Source organism: Thalassophryne amazonica, chromosome 4, assembly GCF_902500255.1.
Source record: "Thalassophryne amazonica chromosome 4, fThaAma1.1, whole genome shotgun sequence".
Classification (NCBI taxonomy): Eukaryota; Metazoa; Chordata; class Actinopteri; order Batrachoidiformes; family Batrachoididae; genus Thalassophryne; species Thalassophryne amazonica.
In genome coordinates, this window is record NC_047106.1 from 129,309,513 (window position 1) to 129,330,908 (window position 21,396).

The window sequence follows — 21,396 nt, forward strand, 5'->3', positions numbered from 1 at the left end:
TTTTAAGGTGGCAGTAATTAAACCATTACTTAAAAAGCCATCACTTGACCCAGCTATCTTAGCTAATTATAGGCCAATCTCCAACCTTCCTTTTCTCTCAAAAATTCTTGAAAGGGTAGTTGTAAAACAGCTAACTGATCATCTGCAGAGGAATGGTCTATTTGAAGAGTTTCAGTCAGGTTTCAGAATTCATCATAGTACAGAAACAGCATTAGTGAAGGTTACAAATGATCTTCTTATGGCTTCGGACAGTGGACTCATCTCTGTGCTTGTTCTGTTAGACCTCAGTGCTGCTTTTGATACTGTTGACCATAAAATTTTATTACAGAGATTAGAGCATGCCATAGGTATTAAAGGCACTGCGCTGCGGTGGTTTGAATCATATTTGTCTAATAGATTACAATTTGTTCATGTAAATGGGGAATCTTCTTCACAGACTAAAGTTAATTATGGAGTTCCACAAGGTTCTGTGCTAGGACCAATTTTATTCACTTTATACATGCTTCCCTTAGGCAGTATTATTAGACGGTATTGCTTAAATTTTCACTGTTACGCAGATGATACCCAGCTTTATCTATCCATGAAGCCAGAGGACACACACCAATTAGCTAAACTGCAGGATTGTCTTACAGACATAAAGACATGGATGACCTCTAATTTCCTGCTTTTAAACTCAAATAAAACTGAAGTTATTGTACTTGGCCCCACAAATCTTAGAAACATGGTGTCTAACCAGATCCTTACTCTGGATGGCATTACCCTGACCTCTAGTAATACTGTGAGAAATCTTGGAGTCATTTTTGATCAGGATATGTCATTCAAAGCGCATATTAAACAAATATGTAGGACTGCTTTTTTGCATTTACGCAATATCTCTAAAATCAGAAATGTCTTGTCTCAGAGTGATGCTGAAAAACTAATTCATGCATTTATTTCCTCTAGGCTGGACTATTGTAATTCATTATTATCAGGTTGTCCTAAAAGTTCCCTAAAAAGCCTTCAGTTAATTCAAAATGCTGCAGCTAGAGTACTGACGGGGACTAGAAGGAGAGAGCATATCTCACCCATATTGGCCTCTCTTCATTGGCTTCCTGTTAACTCTAGAATATAATTTAAAATTCTTCTTCTTACTTATAAGGTTTTGAATAATCAGGTCCCATCTTATCTTAGGGACCTCGTAGTACCATATCACCCCAATAGAGCGCTTCGCTCTCAGACTGCAGGCTTACTTGTAGTTCCTAGGGTTTGTAAGAGTAGAATGGGAGGCAGAGCCTTCAGCTTTCAGGCTCCTCTCCTGTGGAACCAGCTCCCAATTCAGATCAGGGAGACAGACACCCTCTCTACTTTTAAGATTAGGCTTAAAACTTTCCTTTTTGCTAAAGCTTATAGTTAGGGCTGGATCAGGTGACCCTGAACCATCCCTTAGTTATGCTGCTATAGACGTAGACTGCTGGGGGGTTCCCATGATGCACCGTTTCTTTCTCTTTTTGCTCTGTATGCACCACTCTGCATTTAATCATTAGTGATCGATCTCTGCTCCCCTCCACAGCATGTCTTTTTCCTGGTTCTCTCCCTCAGCCCCAACCAGTCCCAGCAGAAGACTGCCCCTCCCTGAGCCTGGTTCTGCTGGAGGTTTCTTCCTGTTAAAAGGGAGTTTTTCCTTCCCACTGTAGCCAAGTGCTTGCTCACAGGGGGTCGTTTTGTCCGTTGGGGTTTTACATAATTATTGTATGGCCTTGCCTTACAATATAAAGCGCCTTGGGGCAACTGTTTGTTGTGATTTGGCGCTATATAAAAAAAATTGATTGATTGATTGATTGAAGTCTGAACTTCACTCCCACCTAGGGATGGGTATCGAGAACCGGTTCATTTCGGGTATCGTTAAGAAATGATTCGATCCACCAACATCAATAAGCTTTGTGCTTAGCGATTCTGTTATCGGTCCTTCAGAGTGGCCGTTGTTTTGGCGGGTGTTTGTCAGGAAAATTATCATTTCTCTACATTGATTACAGACCCTGCAGCGGGTCCTTAATCAACTTTTCTGCAGCGCGGCTTTGCTTTGAACCTTGAACCAATCGAAGCGTGGTTAGCAGATTGAAACAATGCTTTGGTCGATTTTCTTTCGCTTAATTTTCCCCCGCTAAAACCCTAAAGAGCATACGTCTGAGTATTATTTACCTTTTCTATGTTAAACCGACCTGTTATGGTCTTCTGAAACAGTTGATAGATGTATTTTATAACTTAAAAACGGGAGCCATGCTAACGCGCTAGCATGTCTATGGCATTTTCAATGTTAAAAGTTAGCATTTAGTAATTGCAGCTGTCATCACGTTCGGGTGCATTTGTTTTCAAATGGTAATATTCCTTAAATTTATTTTTGCTTATATATTAATAATCTAATGATTATTATATACAATTTTAGAGAAAGAGACAAAAAGAACCTCAATAGAAACACAACAGAAAATATATAATAGCAACTAACATAAATAAATAAATACATACAGAAATAAATGTTTCCTGTGAACACCTAGTGACTCTCACACCTCCATTTCATCCCTGTCTTACTTAAGTTTAATGACAGTTTGTTTCGGTCAAACCATATTTTCAGTTTGTTAATTTCTTCAGTGATTTCCTCCAGAACTATCTGCCAAACTGCTGCATCCTAGTAAGAGCAGAATACTACTGGAATGAATGTGAATAAGGAATGTTTTTTTTTCTCTCACCTAAATGGATTCAGCACTCACTCCAGTTTATTGTCTGGAATAGTCCCAGATTGCATTTCAGAGCTTCTAGAATTCAAACATTTTCGTGCAGGTGGTGTTGGGGGTAATTTTGGGTTTCAGCTTTTTTTGTTTTTCACCACTTTCATTCCTGAATATGAGTTGTGATTCACTTTTGTGCGGATTAAAGTTACTAACTGGGACTCCTGTCTTGCTGCGAGAAAGAAACGAGAATCATCCTCTGTTCTGTTCACACAGTTCCAAACGTTGCGCGGCTCTCTGACAAGTCAAGATAGAAAGATAGAATTCAGTCTGAATTAATAACTTCAAAGCGAAACACAGTTTTGTTTATTTTTATTTATGTCCAGAGATCAAGGATACAGTGACTAATTTCATATTTATTTACTTTAAGACTCAAGGAAATACATAGAAAACCTGTAAAGCCTACTTTTAGTACAAAATTCACGAGGTATCGATAAGGGAATCGATAAGGAATCGGCTCGATAAGCAGAATCGATAATGGCATCGATAGATAAAACCTTATCAATACCCATCCCTACTCCCACCCCACCAACTCATCTTCAAAAAATTACTGACAAGCTAACAGATGGACCTCGGTTTTTGGAGGCACTAAAATTATGACCCACTTACTATGTCGGTGGATTAACTAGACCAAATGGATCAAGTATCTTTGCCTTTATTACACAACTTACAGCAGTTAAAACTGCTCAAACAAATCATAAAACAATACAATGTAAAATAATAAATTTTTAAGCATATAGAAATGTAAAATAGATCTGTGAGGTGTGTCAGATAATGTCAGTGCTGATTCCTTATTTTATGTTAGTGATCAAGTATTTGCCTTTGTTATTTGATTGGAAGTTTCTGAGACCTGATTTAAAGTTTAAACATAAGAGTTAAAGGGGATATGACACCTAAAAAATTAGGTAAACCTGATATAAATATCAAAATATACATACAGTATAGTAAGTTGAAAGTAGTTTTAATTATTATCAAATCAAATCAATTTTATTTATATAGCGCCAAAACACAACAAACAGTTGCCCCAAGGCGCTTTATATTGTAAGGCAAAAGCCTGACAATAATTAAAGAAAAACCCCAACGGTCAAAACGACCCCTGTGAGCAAGCACTTGGCGACAGTGGGAAGGAAAAACTCCCTTTTAACAGGAAGAAACCAACAGAACCAGGCCCAGGGAGGGGCAGTCTTCTGCTGGGACTGGTTGGGGCTGAGGGGAGAGAATCAGGAAAAAGACATGCAGTGGAAGAGAGCAGAGATCAATCACTAATGAGTAAATGCAGAGTGGTGCATACAGAGCAAAAACAAAAAGAAATACTCAGTGCATCATGGGAACCCCCAGGCAGTCTAAGTCTATAGCAGCATAACTAAGGGATGGTTCATGGTGATTATCACTGAGAAATAAAGTTTGTACAGTTTCTCAAAAGTGTGTTTCTTGGAAAGCGCGCTGGTAGTGTTCCATCAGAGGTCACGTGATGCCGTGACATCACAGCGTGTAGAGTCCCGTCTTTGTCTGTTAGATTAACAACAGGAACAGATGGACCTCAGCATGGACAGTGACGAGATCAAGAACTTTTCTGACTCCTCTTCAAGTGTGGATTATTTCTGACTTGGATCCTGAGGATGTTGCAGCAGTGATTAGACCATACAGATTGGGGCCGTATCTTTCGGACAAACATTCAAACCAGGAGCATTCTGGCAGCAAAAATAATGCCGACGCTGTTTATGGCGGAGCCGAAGCAGAAGCAAGAGACGTACCAATTCCGATGGATTTTGAAAGGCTGCAGAAAATGGAATGGGAAGGTAGGCTTTGATTTTTGTTGCTGCTGTTTATAACACTCTAATTACTGTATAGCATTTTCGATTTGAGCGTCTGTTTACTGCCTTTGTTACTGTTCCAGAGCCGTGATAGTGTAGCTACTACTTGCGGACCACCGTCATTAACTTCGGGTTTTTGCCGTTTGAGTGCCTGGCATTGCATTCATCCGTGTTTAGTTACGTTATTTTCATGAAAGAATAGGAAATAAACGGTGAAAGTTTCGAAAAAGATCAGCGAAAACAACACTGAACATGCCACCGCCGTGTTTACATGCCGCCGCTGTGTTTACTACATAAGTTCCTTGACCATTTCAAGATTATTGTGAACATATTATTTGGGGTTGACATTTTAGGTGTTCCTGTGAGTGGTGCAAGAACATGGAGATGGTAGAGGAAAGTGTCTGCTGTCGGGAGCAAATGCGGGTGTGCGAGCGGAGCGAGCGGCAGCCGGACATTTCGTGCATCACACAACACCACGGCTTTCGATCAATCTGCCTGGACCTGAAAAGGTTAAAACCTTTCGCCCTTGTGTTTGTGCAATATGCTGTGACACACTGGTCAGGCATATCGACAAACAAGTCCCTGAGAGCTGTGTTTAATCAAAGTTTCTGCCGCTAAAAAAAGTGTAAACAACGGCCGCCAGGCACGCAAGCCGATACGGTCTACACGTAGTGACGTATTTCAGGCTTGGTGCTCAGCGGGAAGCTGGTCACGGGGCGTGCACATTTTTCAGTGGCGGGACGTTCAAATGTTATATATAACGGGATAATCACGTACATTTTCCCAAAACGCTTAGGTTGACCAAATTATATAACCTTTGTTACATGTAATAAGACTATGTTGTCTTTAAGTGTCATATCCACTTTAAGTTTCACTTCCATCACGCATGTGCAAGTTTCAGATACAGGGATGGATCCCCCTATTTGTGAGAGCCAGTAACATGTAGACTAAACCACACCCACTATAATGCCTAAACTGTATAAAAGTGTTGTGCAAGCCACGTTTGTGGCCTTTTCACAAGATAGATGCCGTCTGTGAAGACCCAGGCCTGTTTTCAACGTGACCATCAATAAATCAAAATGAGGAATGGCCTATATTGATCTGGTTCTTTGTAAAGGGCAGTAAATTACATAAAGAACTGGGAGAAATTACAGGTGTGACAAAAAAGAAAGAAGACTTTTTCTTCAAAATGGTTTCATAACAAAACGTACAAAGAACTTACTCATTGTCCCCTTCAAAGTGCCCCCAAGTTAATGCACTTTTGCATTCGGTGCAAGACCTGGGGAATAAGGTGGGTGGTCGGTTATAATTTGTTGTCTGCATTACAATGTTTGGAAAGAGGTGTCATTTCATTTAAATCAGCGATTCGCTTTGAGGTTATTAATTCAGACTGAAATCTATCTTTCCAACTTTTCTGGTATATTGACAGTTTATGTCAGGAAAAACAATGCACATTTTTTACATCATTGACTTCTACAAGCATGTTAAATGTTTACATTTTCCTCCACATGAATATTTCATGTCCATGTAGAAGTCATAAAAGTTAAAGATGTTTCTTCCTCGTGGCCTTGTCAAGTCCTGCAAACAAGGGTGGGTCCTTGCTTCCAGAGGTCAGGAAATGCAACACGTCTTCTAGTGTTGCCTTATGGGATGGGGTGGGTACACGTCACTTCCAGCGAAGTGGTGAATCTGAAGGCAAGAATTTGTTCTCCACAACTGGCCACACAATAAAAACATGCTTGGGCTGCATTGCTTGTCTTGAACTCAGCAGGTTTGGTTTTGTCTCTAGCTTGCTTCTAACAGCTAGCTGATAGCTCTTATTGCCTGGAACGATGAGATTTATACTAGGGATGTCCCGAGCTGATACTCAGTATCGGACGTTGATACGGCTATTTTGCGAAAATCAGTTGGCATCGGATTTGGGAATTTGATGCAAGTTGAAAAATCTGAACTTTTTCGTCTTGTTGCACTGCGATGATCAATCAGGGACTGAATATGTAGTGACGTGGAGATTTCTGGAGTTTGACTGAGTTGGATGTGAACATGTCCTGTCTCTGGTAGCCAGCCTGTGAGCAGGACTTATGTCCCTTTTGTCCTTTATTTCACAATTACGACAGAGTTTTTGGAGCGAGCAGCAGGGGGAGTGAAGGTTTTTTTTTTTTTTTTTTTTTAATTCTTTACATGCATGCGCGAATCACCTGTGAAGATTATTTTATTAATTAACTACACAGATGTATAATGACTGGTTTCTAAACACAATTATGTCAGAGTTTTTTGGGGAAGAGCGAGGAGCAGCCCCACAGCCAGCAGCGGAGGTTGTTTTTTTTTTTGTTTTTTTATTAACTACACAGATGTATAATAAAGCAAATGGTGACTGGTTTCTAAACACAATTATGACAGAGGTTTTGGAGCGAGCAGCAGCCCCGCAGCAGGGGGAGCGAGGTTTTTTTTTTTTTTTTTTACGAGGGCTGTCCATAAAGTATAGGTCCTTTTTATTTTTTTCAAAAACTATATGGATTTCATTCATATGTTTTTACGTCAGACATGCTTGAACCCTCGTGCGCATGCGTGAGTTTTTCCACGCCTGTCGGTGACGTCATTCGCCTGTGAGCACTCCTTGTGGGAGGAGTCATCCAGCCCCTCGTCAGAATTCCTTTGTCTGAGAAGTTGCTGAGAGACTGGCGCTTTGTTTGATCAAAATTTTTTCTAAACTTGTGAGACACATCGAAGTGGACACGGTTCGAAAAATTAAGCTGGTTTTTGAAGAAAATTTTAACGGCTGATGAGAGATTTTGAGGTGATACTGTTGCTTTAAGGACTTCCCACGGAGTGAGACGTCGTGCAGCGCTCCCAGGCGCCGTCGTCAGCCTGTTTCAAGCTGAAAACCTCCACATTTCAGGCTCTATTGATCCAGGACGTCGTGAGAGAACAGAGAAGTTCAGAAGAAGTCGGTTTCAGCATTTTATCCGGATATTCCACTGTTAAAGGAGATTTTTTAATGAAAGACGTGCGGGCGGATTGCAGCATCGGCTCGCAGCCGCCGCGACGCTCCGCCACAGGAAAAACATCTCCGTTGGAAGCCTTAAGGACAAGTTGGAACATGTCCAGCTGTTAAACAAGTTCTCATATACTCACTCGACTAAAGCAAATGGTGACTGCGTGAGTTTTTCCACTGAGTTTATCCGGATATTCCACTGTTAAAGGAGATTTTTTTAATGAAAGACGTGCGGACGGGTCCGCGCGTTGGGACGCAGCCGGCGCGGTGCGGCAGCACAGGAAAAACACCTCCGTGTTGATAACCATTTGTAAAATCCAGGTGGCTTTTGATGGCTTTCAGTGGAGTGAAATTGTTTAACAGCTGGACATGTTCCAACTTGTCCTTAAGGCTTCCAACGGAGGTGTTTTTCCTGTGGCAGAGCGTCGCAGCTTAATTTTTCGAACCGTGTCCACTTCGATGTGTCTCACAGGTTTAGAAAAAATTTTGATCAAACAAAGCGCCAGTCTCTCAGCAACTTCTCAGACAAAGGAATTCCGACGAGGGGCTGGACGACTCCTCCCACAAGGAGTGCTCACAGGCGAATGACGTCACCGACAGGCGTGGAAAAACTCACGCATGCACACGAGGGTTCAAGCATGTCTGACGTAAAAACATATGAATGAAATCCATATAGTTTTTGAAAAAAATAAAAAGGACCTATACTTTATGGACAGCCCTCGTATGTTAACATGTCCGCGCGTGAACGGGACAGGAGGTCCTCAAACTGGGTCCTGCAGAGGCGGAAGGACCACTGAAAGCAGCCATCATCCAGATGCAGCTCCTGCAGCAAATAATGATACTCCCCGAATTGGGAACGTCTCATGACGTTTGTCAGCTTTCCACAACAACTCGCTCCGAGTGATCCAAGGTCCGTCATGTTAACTTGACTGGCAACCGGAGCCGGCAAGCCGAATGGAAGCTCCTCCTATTTGATGACGCACTGGGGCGAATTTTCACAGCGAAAGCAGAGCGACACACCAGGCGATGATGGAGCGTCCGTCACCACGCGACCAACGCGAATTTGTGGCATCTGTTCGCGCCCGGTGTGAACGCGGCATAACAGCCAGCTGATAGTCATCATTTTCCCCATTGAGCTATCGCATAATCCCTTGCGCACTGCAATCAAAACAACATAGAGAAACCACATCATGACAACTGCAAATGAACATTATACTACCAAAATGTAATTTTTTATGCCTTTCATAACATTTATAAGAGACTGCATGCATAAGACTCCTGAACACTTACTAAAATTAATATTCTGTGTCTGCCACCTTCAACCTGCACAGAATTTAATCAACGCAAACCGAATTACAAACATCATACACACACACACATATATATATATATATATATATATACACATATACACACACACACATATACAGACATACACACACATATATTAACTCTGGAACAAAGAGCACAAACAGTGTTTAAGGACAATAAGCAGGGCGTTAAAGAGAAAACTTCACTTTCCCCCATAATGACATGAACAGGAAGCGATAGCAGGTCACAGCATTTCCCACTGAAAGTAACAGAAGCAACCTGAGGTTCTCGTATGTTTACATAAAAACAAACAATAACATCTAAACACCTAGATAATATAGTCACAGGAGTTTTAGGCAGAACATCCAAAGAATTTTACTTTACAATGTTAATGCTGTTGCCCGTGTGCAGAGGTTAAATTGCAGCCTTATCAGAGCGTTTAAATGCATTTCTCAGTTATTGACATCTCGCAGAGCGGCAACGTCTCTGAAATTTTGCGAGATTTCAACCCTCAACAGGGCAAATAAGCCAGATTTGCGTTACAAGTGCGCATGTGCGAGTTGAACTTCCGGTAGTGGCAGCTCGGGATAAACAAACATTGTTTGTCAATGGTGAAGCACTGTTGAATCGGTTTAAAACTGTGGAATCGTTGCTTTTATGAGTTTCGCCTGATTATTTTTTTTATCGTCTGTGCAAATTAATAACATTGTGGATGTGCAAAGGCCCTTGGTGGCTGATTCGACGGTATACAGATTATATACAGCCGTATATTTCGAGGTTTGTATGCTGTAAATTACACCACTAACCACCACTGTGTATTCATGGTACTGGTAGTATAGGCTTTATCATGTTTCCCAGTGTGTGATGTTCATATATATGCATTCAATTCATCCCATATTTTTGACTTGGTGAATTTGTCCGCAAGGTTGAGCTTCTCTGTAAAGACCTCTGCACGTTACGTTTGGATTTCATCAACAAAACATTGGAAGAACACTGCAAGATGAAGAAACAGGTCACCAAAGTTAATATTAAATGGACTAATCTACCTGGATCCAGAAGAGCACACAAGAGGCGCAGCCAGCCCCAACTACCACAGCAGTCATACCTGTAAAGGAGAGTGCTGAGCTCCTGACACCGGTCAGCGACCGAACACCCAGTGCTCAGGTGCGTGTCAAATAATTCTATTCATGCAATTAAAATGTGTTTATAATCACTGAAATGTTTAAATGTAGCACAGTTATTTATACCATGCACGTACTGTAAGTAAAATTCAGCACTGCAAAACCAGCGTATACAAATTTTTGTCAAAATTTGTTTCCACATTCTGTTTATTTCATCATATACAACTACTAACTTAAAAAAAATTAAAACATTTTATGGCTTTATTTTGACACGAAATGTGCTTTTCCTCAAAATGTCGTGACAAACTCGTTTTTCCTCTTCCCAGCAACTTTTAGCTCCCGCTTTTAAAGGTAATCTTTCAAAGGGCCTACTTTCCAGCGTGAAAAGTCCTTCAAGGAGATTTCTTTGTCTGCGTTTTCACTCGACATGACTGTGACCAGTCTCTCTCATGACATTCACAATGAGGACACACACCTCGCAACACACCCACGTGCGGCACGTTGCATTTGTTTATCCCGAGCCGACCTTTTCCTACCCATGAGCCCACGGCGCAATCAGAATGCCAATCTCGCTTATTGCCTGATGAGATTTATATGCCAAGCTGACCTGACATGAACCATTGTAGGCTACATTAAAACTGATTATTGACGAGTCTGATCACTTTGAAAATTAACCAAATTATATGCATTTGTGTTGCTTTTGGCGATGTTTTCATCGGCCAAAAACGGCCACCAGCGGGCGCTCGGGTAAAGTCCGCGCAACCCATACCTGGTTGTTGTCTTATCACTCTTAGTTGCCATTTTTTTCCACGCTTGCTAAGTATCTGGCCTGGGAGGTTGGCGCAGATTGCGCACATTCCTCCCGTTATGAATTTTTTCGCAAGTCAAAAATTTCTCTTGAAGCCTGTTAGCCATCAAACGTTGCACGCATGTCACTGGGCATGTTTGTATTTGAATCAGAAGCTACTTAGAAGCATATTTAGGAATAACTACAAGGTGAAATGGTTTAACTTTCTACGAATTAACCGATATAATAAGCCTAAGAAAACTAAAACGAAAAACCACATTTAAATAAATCTGTCGTAAAGTCGGTTTCTCCATCTGGCACGCGGGCCGCGGCTAGCATATTGCTAGTTAGCCGGCAGCAGAACAAAGCACTAGTAGGCCCGAAAACGTTTAACTTCATAATTACACACAACCCCACAAGTATTTCACAGCTTCGTTTTCAAACACGCCCTTATTAAGATTACACGTGCCATGTTCAAACTGAACGTGAAAAACTGTTCCAGAAAAACTGTATATCAACCTTAAAAATAACCCGAGTGGTGCCATTTTTCATCCGGGAATCTGAATGAACAAATGATCACTGATAATACAAGCGACTGTATCCTATAAAACGTAACGTTTTCATTAGAATGATGACGAGCACACTCACAGTGGCCATTCCTTCGGTTTTCTGTCTTTTGGAAGCTCTGCCGTCCTCGCTGTAATAACGGCTGGCTGTGGTCGCCATGCTGTCCCGGTTTGAAAAGGCTGGCGTTTAAAACGACGAACCGAAATGAACGGAAAAGTTCAACAAAACCGAGGCTCACATGTCCACGCCCACAAATCTCCCGGCCACACGTTGTGATAGGTTGAGGCATCTATCAATCCATCTGCGACACGATTCATAGCCAATCGGTGTGCAATAAGCGAAGAGTCTTCTTTCTTCTTTTTTAAATAAATTTTTTTCACTGTCTTCTTTTTCAGCCTCTGTCAGCTGATTTCGAAAGCTAAATTAAGATGTAAATATATAAAATTTCCTATCTCTCCAAAAATAAAGGAAGTTCATTTCAAAATGATCAATGACATATATCCTTCCAAAGAATTTCTGAGACTTCGATTTGGTTTTGACTTTGAAGAGAATTATTGCACCTTTTGTGAATGTGAAATTGAGACTGTTGATCACTTTTTTGTTTGTTTGTTTGTGTATTTGTGAATGTTTTCTGGGAGGACTTCTGTTTCAGGTTGTCATCAAAATTTCCATCTCCATCGCATTTGGGCAAAGAGAATGGCTTTTTTGGTATAGCTGTAGATGATTGAATGCAAGATTTAGCTTTGAATGATTTCTTAATGATGGGGAAAACAAATATATGAAGACCAAACGAAACTTCAATGTTTTTCACAAAGAGCTTTGTCTATTCTTTCAATCACTTAAATTTATGAAGAAGAAAAATGGTATAAAATTTTATAATTTTGTTAAAGACTGTAAACTTAATGATAACCCCTAGAGTATATGTAATTTCTTGCTCTAATTTCGTCTCCCCCCAGGCGTCTGCGGTTTGCTGTGTGTTTTAAGTCACTGATCTGTATATATTACTGAATCGCTCATTGGCCAAAACACTCTGTACAATCCGCTGAAGCAAACTGGCGGCCATCTTGCCACTCCCAACTTATGCAGACTGAGCTGATTCTCTCATTTACTTATTTTTGTTCTTCGGATAATATACAATTGATCCCTCCTAATTTATGCCTGCCATGATTAGCTATTTGATTTATTTTCTTTCTTTCTTTTATTACTTTGACACTTTCTTCCCTTCTATTCTCACTTACTCATATCTCACTGGGATAAATACTCAATTCTAAAAATCATCATTCTTTAATCAAAGTTTATACAAGTGTTGTGGAATCATCAGCAAGCATATATATAGAATAGAATAGAATAGAATAGAATGCTTTTTATTGTCATTATACACAAGGTACAACGAAATTGAAAGATAACGCCTGTAGTGCAAAGGTGTAAAAGTAAATATAAAAAGACAACTAGACAAATAAGAATATATACATGTATTTACAAAGGAGCCAGTAGCTGTACATAAATAGAAGTTTGTGCTATTCATTGCATTCACCTTTATAAAAAATAAATGTAATGAATAGTGCAGACTGTAGGCTAACGTGCATTCAATACTCGTATTGCACTTGGGTAGAACATGTTGTTGAGTCTAGATGTGCGGGCCTTGATGGACCGGTACCTCTTTCCTGAGGGCAGCAGTGAGAACAGGCTGTGCCCGGGGTGTGAACCATCGAAGCTGATGCTTCTGCCCTGCACAGACATCTGGTGTTATAGATGTCTGACAGAGAGGACAGCTGCGCTCCTATGATGTTCTGTGCTGACTTCCTGATTCTCTCCAGAGCCTTCTTGTCAGCCTGACAGAGAGGACAGCTGCGCTCCTATGATGCTCTGTGCTGACTTCCTCATTCTCTCCAGAGCCTTCTTGTCAGCCTGAGAGCAGCTCCTGTACCACACCAAGATGTTGTTGGTGAGGATGCTCTCTACAGAACACCTATAGAAGGACAGCAGCAGTTCCTGGGACAGGTTGACCTTCCTCACTGACCTTAAGAAGTACAGGCGCTGCTGTGCCTTTTTCACAAGGGCATTGGTGTTGGTGCCCCATGTAAGGTCCTGAGAAATGTATGTTCCCAGGAACTTGAAGTCACTGACCCACTCTATGGTGTCTCCCTGAATGAGAAGGGAGGGGGGGGGGGGGGGGTTCCTCCCTCTTCCGCCTAAAATCTAGCACCACCTCCTTTGTCTTTGAGGAGTTAAGTGCCAGGTTGTTTAGGGAGCACCAAGTAGTGAGGTTCAGGACCTCCTCTCTGTAGGCCGTCTCATTGTTGTTGTGAATCAGCCCAACCATACAATCCCTGGCAATAATTATGGAATCACCGGCCTCGGAGGATGTTCATTCAGTTGTTTAATTTTGTAGAAAAAAAGCAGATCACAGACATGACGCAAAACTAAAGTCATTTCAAATGGCAACTTTCTGGCTTTAAGAAACACTATAAGAAATCAGGAAAACAAATTGTGGCAGTCAGTAACGGTTACTTTTTTAGACCAAGCAGAGGGAAAAAAATATGGACTCACTCAATTCTGAGGAATAAATTATGGAATCACCCTGTAAATTTTCATCCCCAGAACTAACACCTGCATCAAATCAGATCTGCTCATTAGTCTGCATCTAAAAAGGAGTGATCACACCTTGGAGAGCTGTTGCACCAAGTGGACTGACATGAATCATGGCTCCAACACAAGAGATGTCAATTGAAACAAAGGAGAGGATTATCAAACTCTTAAAAGAGGGTAAATCATCATGCAATGTTGCAAAAGATGTTGGTTGTTCACAGTCAGCTGTGTCTAAACTCTGGACCAAATACAAACATGGGAAGGTTGTTAAAGGCAAACATACTGGTAAACCAAGGAAGACGTCAAAGCGTCAAGACAGAAAACTATATGTCTATATGTCTATATGCAATATGTCTCAAAAATCGAAAATGCACAACAAAACAAATGAGGAACGAATGGGAGGAAACTGGAGTCAACGTCTGTGACCAAACTGTAAGAAACCGCCTAAAGGAAATGGGATTTACATACAGAAAAGCTAAACGAAAGCCATCATTAACACCTAAACAGAAAAAAACAAGGTTACAATGGGCTAAGGAAAAGCAATCGTGGACTGTGGATGACTGGATGAAAGTCATATTCAGTGATGAATCTCGAATCTGCATTGGGCAAGGTGATGATGCTGGAACTTTTGTTTGGTGCCGTTCCAATGAGATTTATAAAGATGACTGCCTGAAGAGAACATGTAAATTTCCACAGTCATTGATGATATGGGGCTGCATGCCAGGTAAAGGCACTGGGGAGATGGCTGTCATTACATCATCAATAAATGCAGAAGTTTATGCTGATATTTTGGACACTTTTCTTATCCCATCAATTGAAAGGATGTTTGGGGATGATGAAATCATTTTTCAAGATGATAATGCATCTTGCCATAGAGCAAAAACTTGCAAAAAGACATAGGGTCAATGTCATGGCCTGCAAATAGTCCGGATCTTAATCCAATTGGAAATCTTTGGTGGAAGTTGAAGAAAATGGTCCATGACAAGGCTCCAACCTGCAAAGCTGATCTGGCAACAGCAATCAGAGAAAGTTGGAGACAGATTGATGAAGAGTACTGTTTCTCACTCATTAAGTCCATGCCTCAGAGACTGCAAGCTGTTGTAAAAGCCAGAGGTGGTGCAACAAAATACTAGTGATGTGTTGGAGCATTCTTTTGTTTTTCATGATTCCATAATTTATTCCTCAGAATTGAGTGAGTCCATGTTTTTTTCCCTCTGATTGGTCTAAAAAAGTAACCGTTACTGACTGCCACAATTTTTTTTCCTGATTTCTTATAGTGTTTCTTAAAGCCAGAAAGTTGCCATTTGAAATGACTTTAGTTTTGCGTCATGTCTGTGATCTGCTTTTTTTCTACAAAATTAAACAACTGAATGAACATCCTCCGAGGCCGGTGATTCCATAATTTTTGCCAGGGGTTTTGTGTATATATATATATATATATATATATATATATATATATATATATACTTGTGTATATACACTCAACAAAAATATAAATGCAACACTTTTGGTTTTGCTCCCATTTTGTATGAGATGAACTCAAAGATCTAAAACTTTTTCCACATACACAATATCACCATTTCCCTCAAATATTGTTCACAAACCAGTCTAAATCTGTGATAGTGAGCACTTCTCCTTTGCTGAGATAATCCATCCCACCTCACAGGTGTGCCATACCAAGATGCTGATTAGACACCATGATTAGTGCACAGGTGTGCCTTAGACTGTCCACAATAAAAGGCCACTCTGAAAGGTGCAGTTTTGTTTTATTGGGGGGGGATACCAGTCAGTATCTGGTGTGACCACCATTTGCCTCATGCAGTGCAACACATCTCCTTCGCATAGAGTTGATCAAGTTGTCAATTGTGGCCTGTGGAATGTTGGTCCAATCCTCTTCAATGGCTTTGCGAAGTTGCTGGATATTGGCAGGAACTGGTACACGCTGTCGTATACGCCGGTCCAGAGCATCCCAAACATGCTCAATGGGTGACATGTCCAGTGAGTATGCCGGCCATGCAAGAACTGGGACATTTTCAGCTTCCAAGAATTGTGTACAGATCCTTGCAACATGGGGCCGTGCATTATCCTGCTGCAACATGAGGTGATGTTCTTGGATGTATGGCACAACAATGGGCCTCAGGATCTCGTCACGGTATCTCTGTGCATTCAAAATGCCATCAATAAAATGCACCTGTGTTCTTCGTCCATAACAGACGCCTGCCCATACCATAACCCCACCGCCACCATGGGCCACTCGATCCACAACACTGACATCAGAAAACCGCTCACCCACACAATGCCACACACGCTGTCTGCCATCTGCCCTGAACACTGTGAACCAGGATTCATCCGTGAAGAGAACACCTCTCCAACATGCCAAATGCCAGCAAATGTGAGCATTTGCCCACTCAAGTCAGTTATGATGGCGAACTGGAGTCAGGTCGAGACCCCGATGAGGACGACGAGCATGCAGATGAGCTTCCCTGAGACGGTTTCTGACAGTTTGTGCAGAAATTCTTTGGTTATGCAAACCGATTGTTTCAGCAGCTGTCCGAGTGGCTGGTCTCAGACGATCTTGGAGGTGAACATGCTGGATGTGGAGGTCCTGGGCTGGTGTGGTTACACGTGGTCTGCGGTTGTGAGGCTGGTTTGATGTACTGCCAAATTCTCTGAAATGTCTTTGGAGACGGCTTATGGTAGAGAAATGAACATTCAATACACGAGTAACAGCTCTGGTTGACATTCCTGCTGTCAGCATGCCAACTGCACGCTCCCTCAAATCTTGCGACATCTGTGGCATTGTGCTGTGTGATAAAACTGCACCTTTCAGAGTGGCCTTTTATTGTGGGCAGTCTAAGGCACACCTGTGCACTAATCATGGTGTCTAATCAGCATCTTGATATGGCACACCTGTGAGGTGGGATGGATTATCTCAGCAAAGGAGAAGTGCTCACTATCACAGATTTAGACTGGTTTGTGAACAATATTTGAGGGAAATGGTGATATTGTGTATGTGGAAAAAGTTTTAGATCTTTGAGTTCATCTCATACAAAATGGGAGCAAAACCAAAAGTGTTGCGTTTATATTTTTGTTGAGTGTAGCTACAGGAGAGTTAGTTTTCCCTGCAATCACAACATTTATTACACACAATTCCATGAGCTTCAGCCTAATAAAAGTAATAAAGCTCGTAGCAGCAACGTCTAAAGCTCCAAAACTATGCACAAGTAGACCTAATAAATGTCTTAAAATAATTAGTCCAACAGAAGCTACATGTGACTACATATGTTGAGTTAATAAGCCACTTATTATTATTATTATTATCTTTGCCTATGTTATTTCTACCTGGTTCTTTTATGTAAAATTCTGCCCTTACCAAAAACCAAACCACTGTATTCCTCATTTTGAGTTTATTCAAGGTCACGTTAGAAACCAGGCCTGGGACCCTCACAGACAGCATCCATCTTGTGAAAGGCCCCTGAAGTAACTTGTACAACACTTTTATACAGTGTGGGTGTTAACAGTGGGTGTGGTTTAGTCTCACATTTCTAATGTTACTGGCTCTCACCAACAGGGGGTGGTCTCCCCTGGACACATGGTCGAGTAAAACTTAACATATTTCTCAGAACTTCCAAACAAATAACACAATACTTAATAGCTAACATAAAGAATTAGCACAGATATTATCTAACACCTATATGCTGGAATAATGGATAGAACTCTTCAAATTATTGTTCATTACTTCCCATTTCAATCATACTCACAGGTGAAATGTTCATCCACAGCCTTTAAACTGGCGATTTGCGCAGTTTATAGCTGCACATGAAGGTATTTTTTAACAAAATTGCAAAGAATAAAGCTGCATGCTCCTCATTAAAGATCAACAGAAAAGAGCGTTCAGGAGCAGGACATCGGAGTGGTAATATGGCGGCCGGTTTGCTTCAAAAATATTGCCCAATGAGCTGTCCAGTATTATATAGAGATCAATGGTTTTATGTATGTCTTTTGTGCTTGGATTGTTCTTGAATTGTCAATAATGTTGGCTTAAAAAAAGTCTCGAGACTGAAAAAAACAACAACTTTTTATTCCGTATAGTTCCATTACATTTTTTGCAGAGCCCGACCGATATCGGGGGCGAACTACAATAACGGTAGGGAGTAAAGCATTTATGATGCCTGCTGATATAGACATAAAAAAATGGCAATGATTCATAACATTTTATTACCAAACCCTTATGACAAAGAAATGTAGTTGACACACACACAAAAGGACTGTCCCGTACACCAACTCAAACATTGTTCATAACTGGTTTTCCTGCTGTACTCAGGGACATAGTCACACCTCTGTGGATCATGATGCTCCATGTCACATGCTTCTGTGAATCGCCACACAAAGGGTTTTCAAGTGCCACTCAGAAAGCTTTGACTTCCTTTGCTTTGTTCCAGCTGCAGACAAGAATGTATTTGATATGGCCTTTTGTCATCCACGGACACACCCCTCGCGGAGTCAAGCCGGGCCTGGAGTATATAAGATGGTGTCTGGAAGTGATGTTTCAGCGTTTTAAGGCCCATTTACTATTCTGTGATTAAAGCACATGCTCTGTGTGTTTGAATGTAGAACTCGTCTCTTTTTTATGGTTTCCGACTCAGTTTCTACAAAACATTAAATTGTCCGTAGGTGTGCATGTGGGTGTGACTGTGTTTGATTGTCTATGTGGCCTTGTAACAGACTGGCATCTTGTCCAGGATGTACCTTGCCTCACACCCAGTGACGCATGACGTTTGTGTTATGGTACTGCATTTATTTGAATTTGAATTGAATTTGAATTTATTTATTTATCCAGCACACAGCTGAGCAACAACAAAGGCAATAACAAAACATAAAAGAAACAATGTACGAAAAACCAGTGTGGCCGAAAGGGTGAAGGCAGAAGCAAAGCTTATAAGCACCCTCCCCTTATACCATTAAAAATAAAGAATGTATATATACATATACACACACACACACACACACACACACACACACACACACACACACACACACACACACACACACACATATATATATATATATATATATATATACACACATACACACCTACACATATGGTCATAATAACTGTACAAGAAAAGAGAGGAAAAAAGGTGCATAAACAATTTAACTTAATCACAAAATTTCAAAACACAACCAAAGAAGTAAGAGTGAACAGTGACAAAATGGTAAACCTAATCCTTCAACCTTTAACAGGTAAATATATTCTTTTTGTAAAGCCTTTTAAAACCAACCAGTGTACCAAGTATTTTAATATTATCAGGACAATTATTCCAAATATTAACACCCCTGACGGAAACACAATGACTTTCAACAGTAGTACGGATCTTCAATTTCTTAAATAATAATGTTCCTCTCAAACTGTAGCTAGACTCTCTCATTTTAAACAGATTCTGGACATGTAGAGGAAAAAGCTTATTTTTAACTTTATACATAATCTGTATTGTACTATAATCAACCAAGTCCCAGAATTTTAAAATTTGCAGACAAGCAAATAACGAATTTGTTGGCTCTCGATATGGTTTATTACTGATAATTCTTATAGCTTTCTTTTGCAACAGAAAAACTGGTTTAGTATTAGTTCTGTATGTATTTCCCCAAACCTCGACACAATATGTCATATATGGAACAAGTAATGCATAATATAAAGTGGTCAATGCATGTTGGGTGAGGAAGTCCTGGGCTTTGTGCAGAATTGCAATGGCTTTTGACATTTTAGTTTTAACATAGTTAATGTGTTTTCCAGCTTAATCTATCATCAATATGAACACCAAGAAATTTTGTATGTTACAGTTTCAATATCATGTAGTAATAGTTTTTTGCTTAAATTCCTGGACTTATTCGCAAATATGATACACTTAGTTTTACCAAAATGGAGCAATAATTTATTTAAATCAAACCATTTTTTAAATTTATGTAATTCGTTCTCCATCTTGTCCAGGAGCTGTCCCAAATGATCCCCAGTACAAAACACAGTCGTATCGTCCGCAAATAAAATACAACTTACATACTTAGAAACCAAACATATATGTTAATATACAAAAGGAACAACAGTGGCCCAAGGACTGAACCCTGGGGCACCCCACAAGTAATCTTCAAAAACTCAGAATTTGTCCCACCAAAGTGGACACACTGATACCTACTGTCTATGTAGCTCGCTATCCAGTCATGTGCCAATCCCCTGGTACCATACTTCTGTAATTTGTCCAATAGCAAGGTATGATCTATAGTATCAAATGCTTTCTGTAAATAAAAAAAAAACCCTACAGTATATTGCTTATTTTCAATCACGTTGGTAATTTGTTCAACGAAATCCATCACAGCCAGTGAAGTAGTGTGATTCTTTCTAAAACCGTATTGCTGCTCGCTAAGGATATGATGTTTAGTTAAAAAAATCATTTAACCTAATTTCAAATACCTTTTCCAGAATTTTGGAAAATTGTGGTAAGAGGGACATTGGCCTATAATTGCAAAAGACATGCTTGTCACCAGATTTGAACAATGGGATCACTTTAGCTATTTTCATTTTGAAAGGAAATTTCACAGTCATTGACAAATTACAGATATATGTTAAAGGCTTAACAAAGCAATCAATAATATTTTTAACCAAAAACATATCAAAATGATCACTATCAGTTGATTTTTTCCCTTTAAGTTTGTGAACTATATCGATAACTTCTTTTTCATCCGTTCCTCTAATAAACATTGAATCACGAACTGTTTCTATTGTTTTGCTGTGATTCAAGGAGCACGTTTTGGAAGGAAAAATTGAATTTGCTAAGTTTTTACCCACGTTAACAAAATAACCATTAAAATGATCTGCAATAGCTTTGTTTTCTTTAACAATTGTGTCAGTATTTGTATAAAAATAGGCAGGATATTCTTTGACATCTTTTTTCTTATTTATGATTTCACTTAACCTCCAAGTACCCTTTATATTTGTTTTATTTTTTCCAATAAATCACTATAAAACTGTCTTTTACACCATCGCATAATGTATGTTAGTTTGTTTTTATATGACATATCTTATCTCAGCTTCAATTGTTATACATTTTAAAAACTGCTTATACAAAATTTTTTTATTTTTACATGCATTCTGAAGTCCCTTAGTCCCTTTAGTAAAGGGTTGTTGTGTTGCTGACCTAATCACTGTATCACACTGGGATTTGAGTAAATGGCATATTTGCAGTTCTGCTTTAAAAATGGAGTGTTTCTTAACCGAGGCTTTGAACCGGTTCGTGGATTGAAAACCAGAGACTTTTGGTATTTTACTAAAACAAAACTAGAAGCTTCATGTTGTTTTATGTTCCGGAACAGAAAAGTTTATTTAACATAATGGTAACCAGTTAATACTGCATTTATTTCATTCTTGAAAAGGTTTCACTTTACAATTTTCAGTTTG

At 40.0% G+C, this 21,396-nt stretch overlaps 1 protein-coding gene across 8 annotated transcripts in view; it reads right to left on the minus strand.

Annotated features, from left to right (window-relative positions):
• The window catches only part of LOC117508726 (heterogeneous nuclear ribonucleoprotein L-like), a 61,545-nt gene extending 49,949 nt beyond the window's left edge, over window positions 1–11,596 (minus strand). For all 8 annotated transcript variants that reach the window (XM_034168547.1, XM_034168545.1, XM_034168546.1 and 5 more), the window contains exon 1: window positions 11,439–11,596. In XM_034168547.1, coding sequence (XP_034024438.1) covers window positions 11,439–11,516 — 78 coding nt within the window. In that variant the 5' untranslated portion in view covers window positions 11,517–11,596. The remainder of the gene's footprint in view (window positions 1–11,438) is intronic.
• Window positions 11,597–21,396: the final 9,800 nt, after the last annotated feature.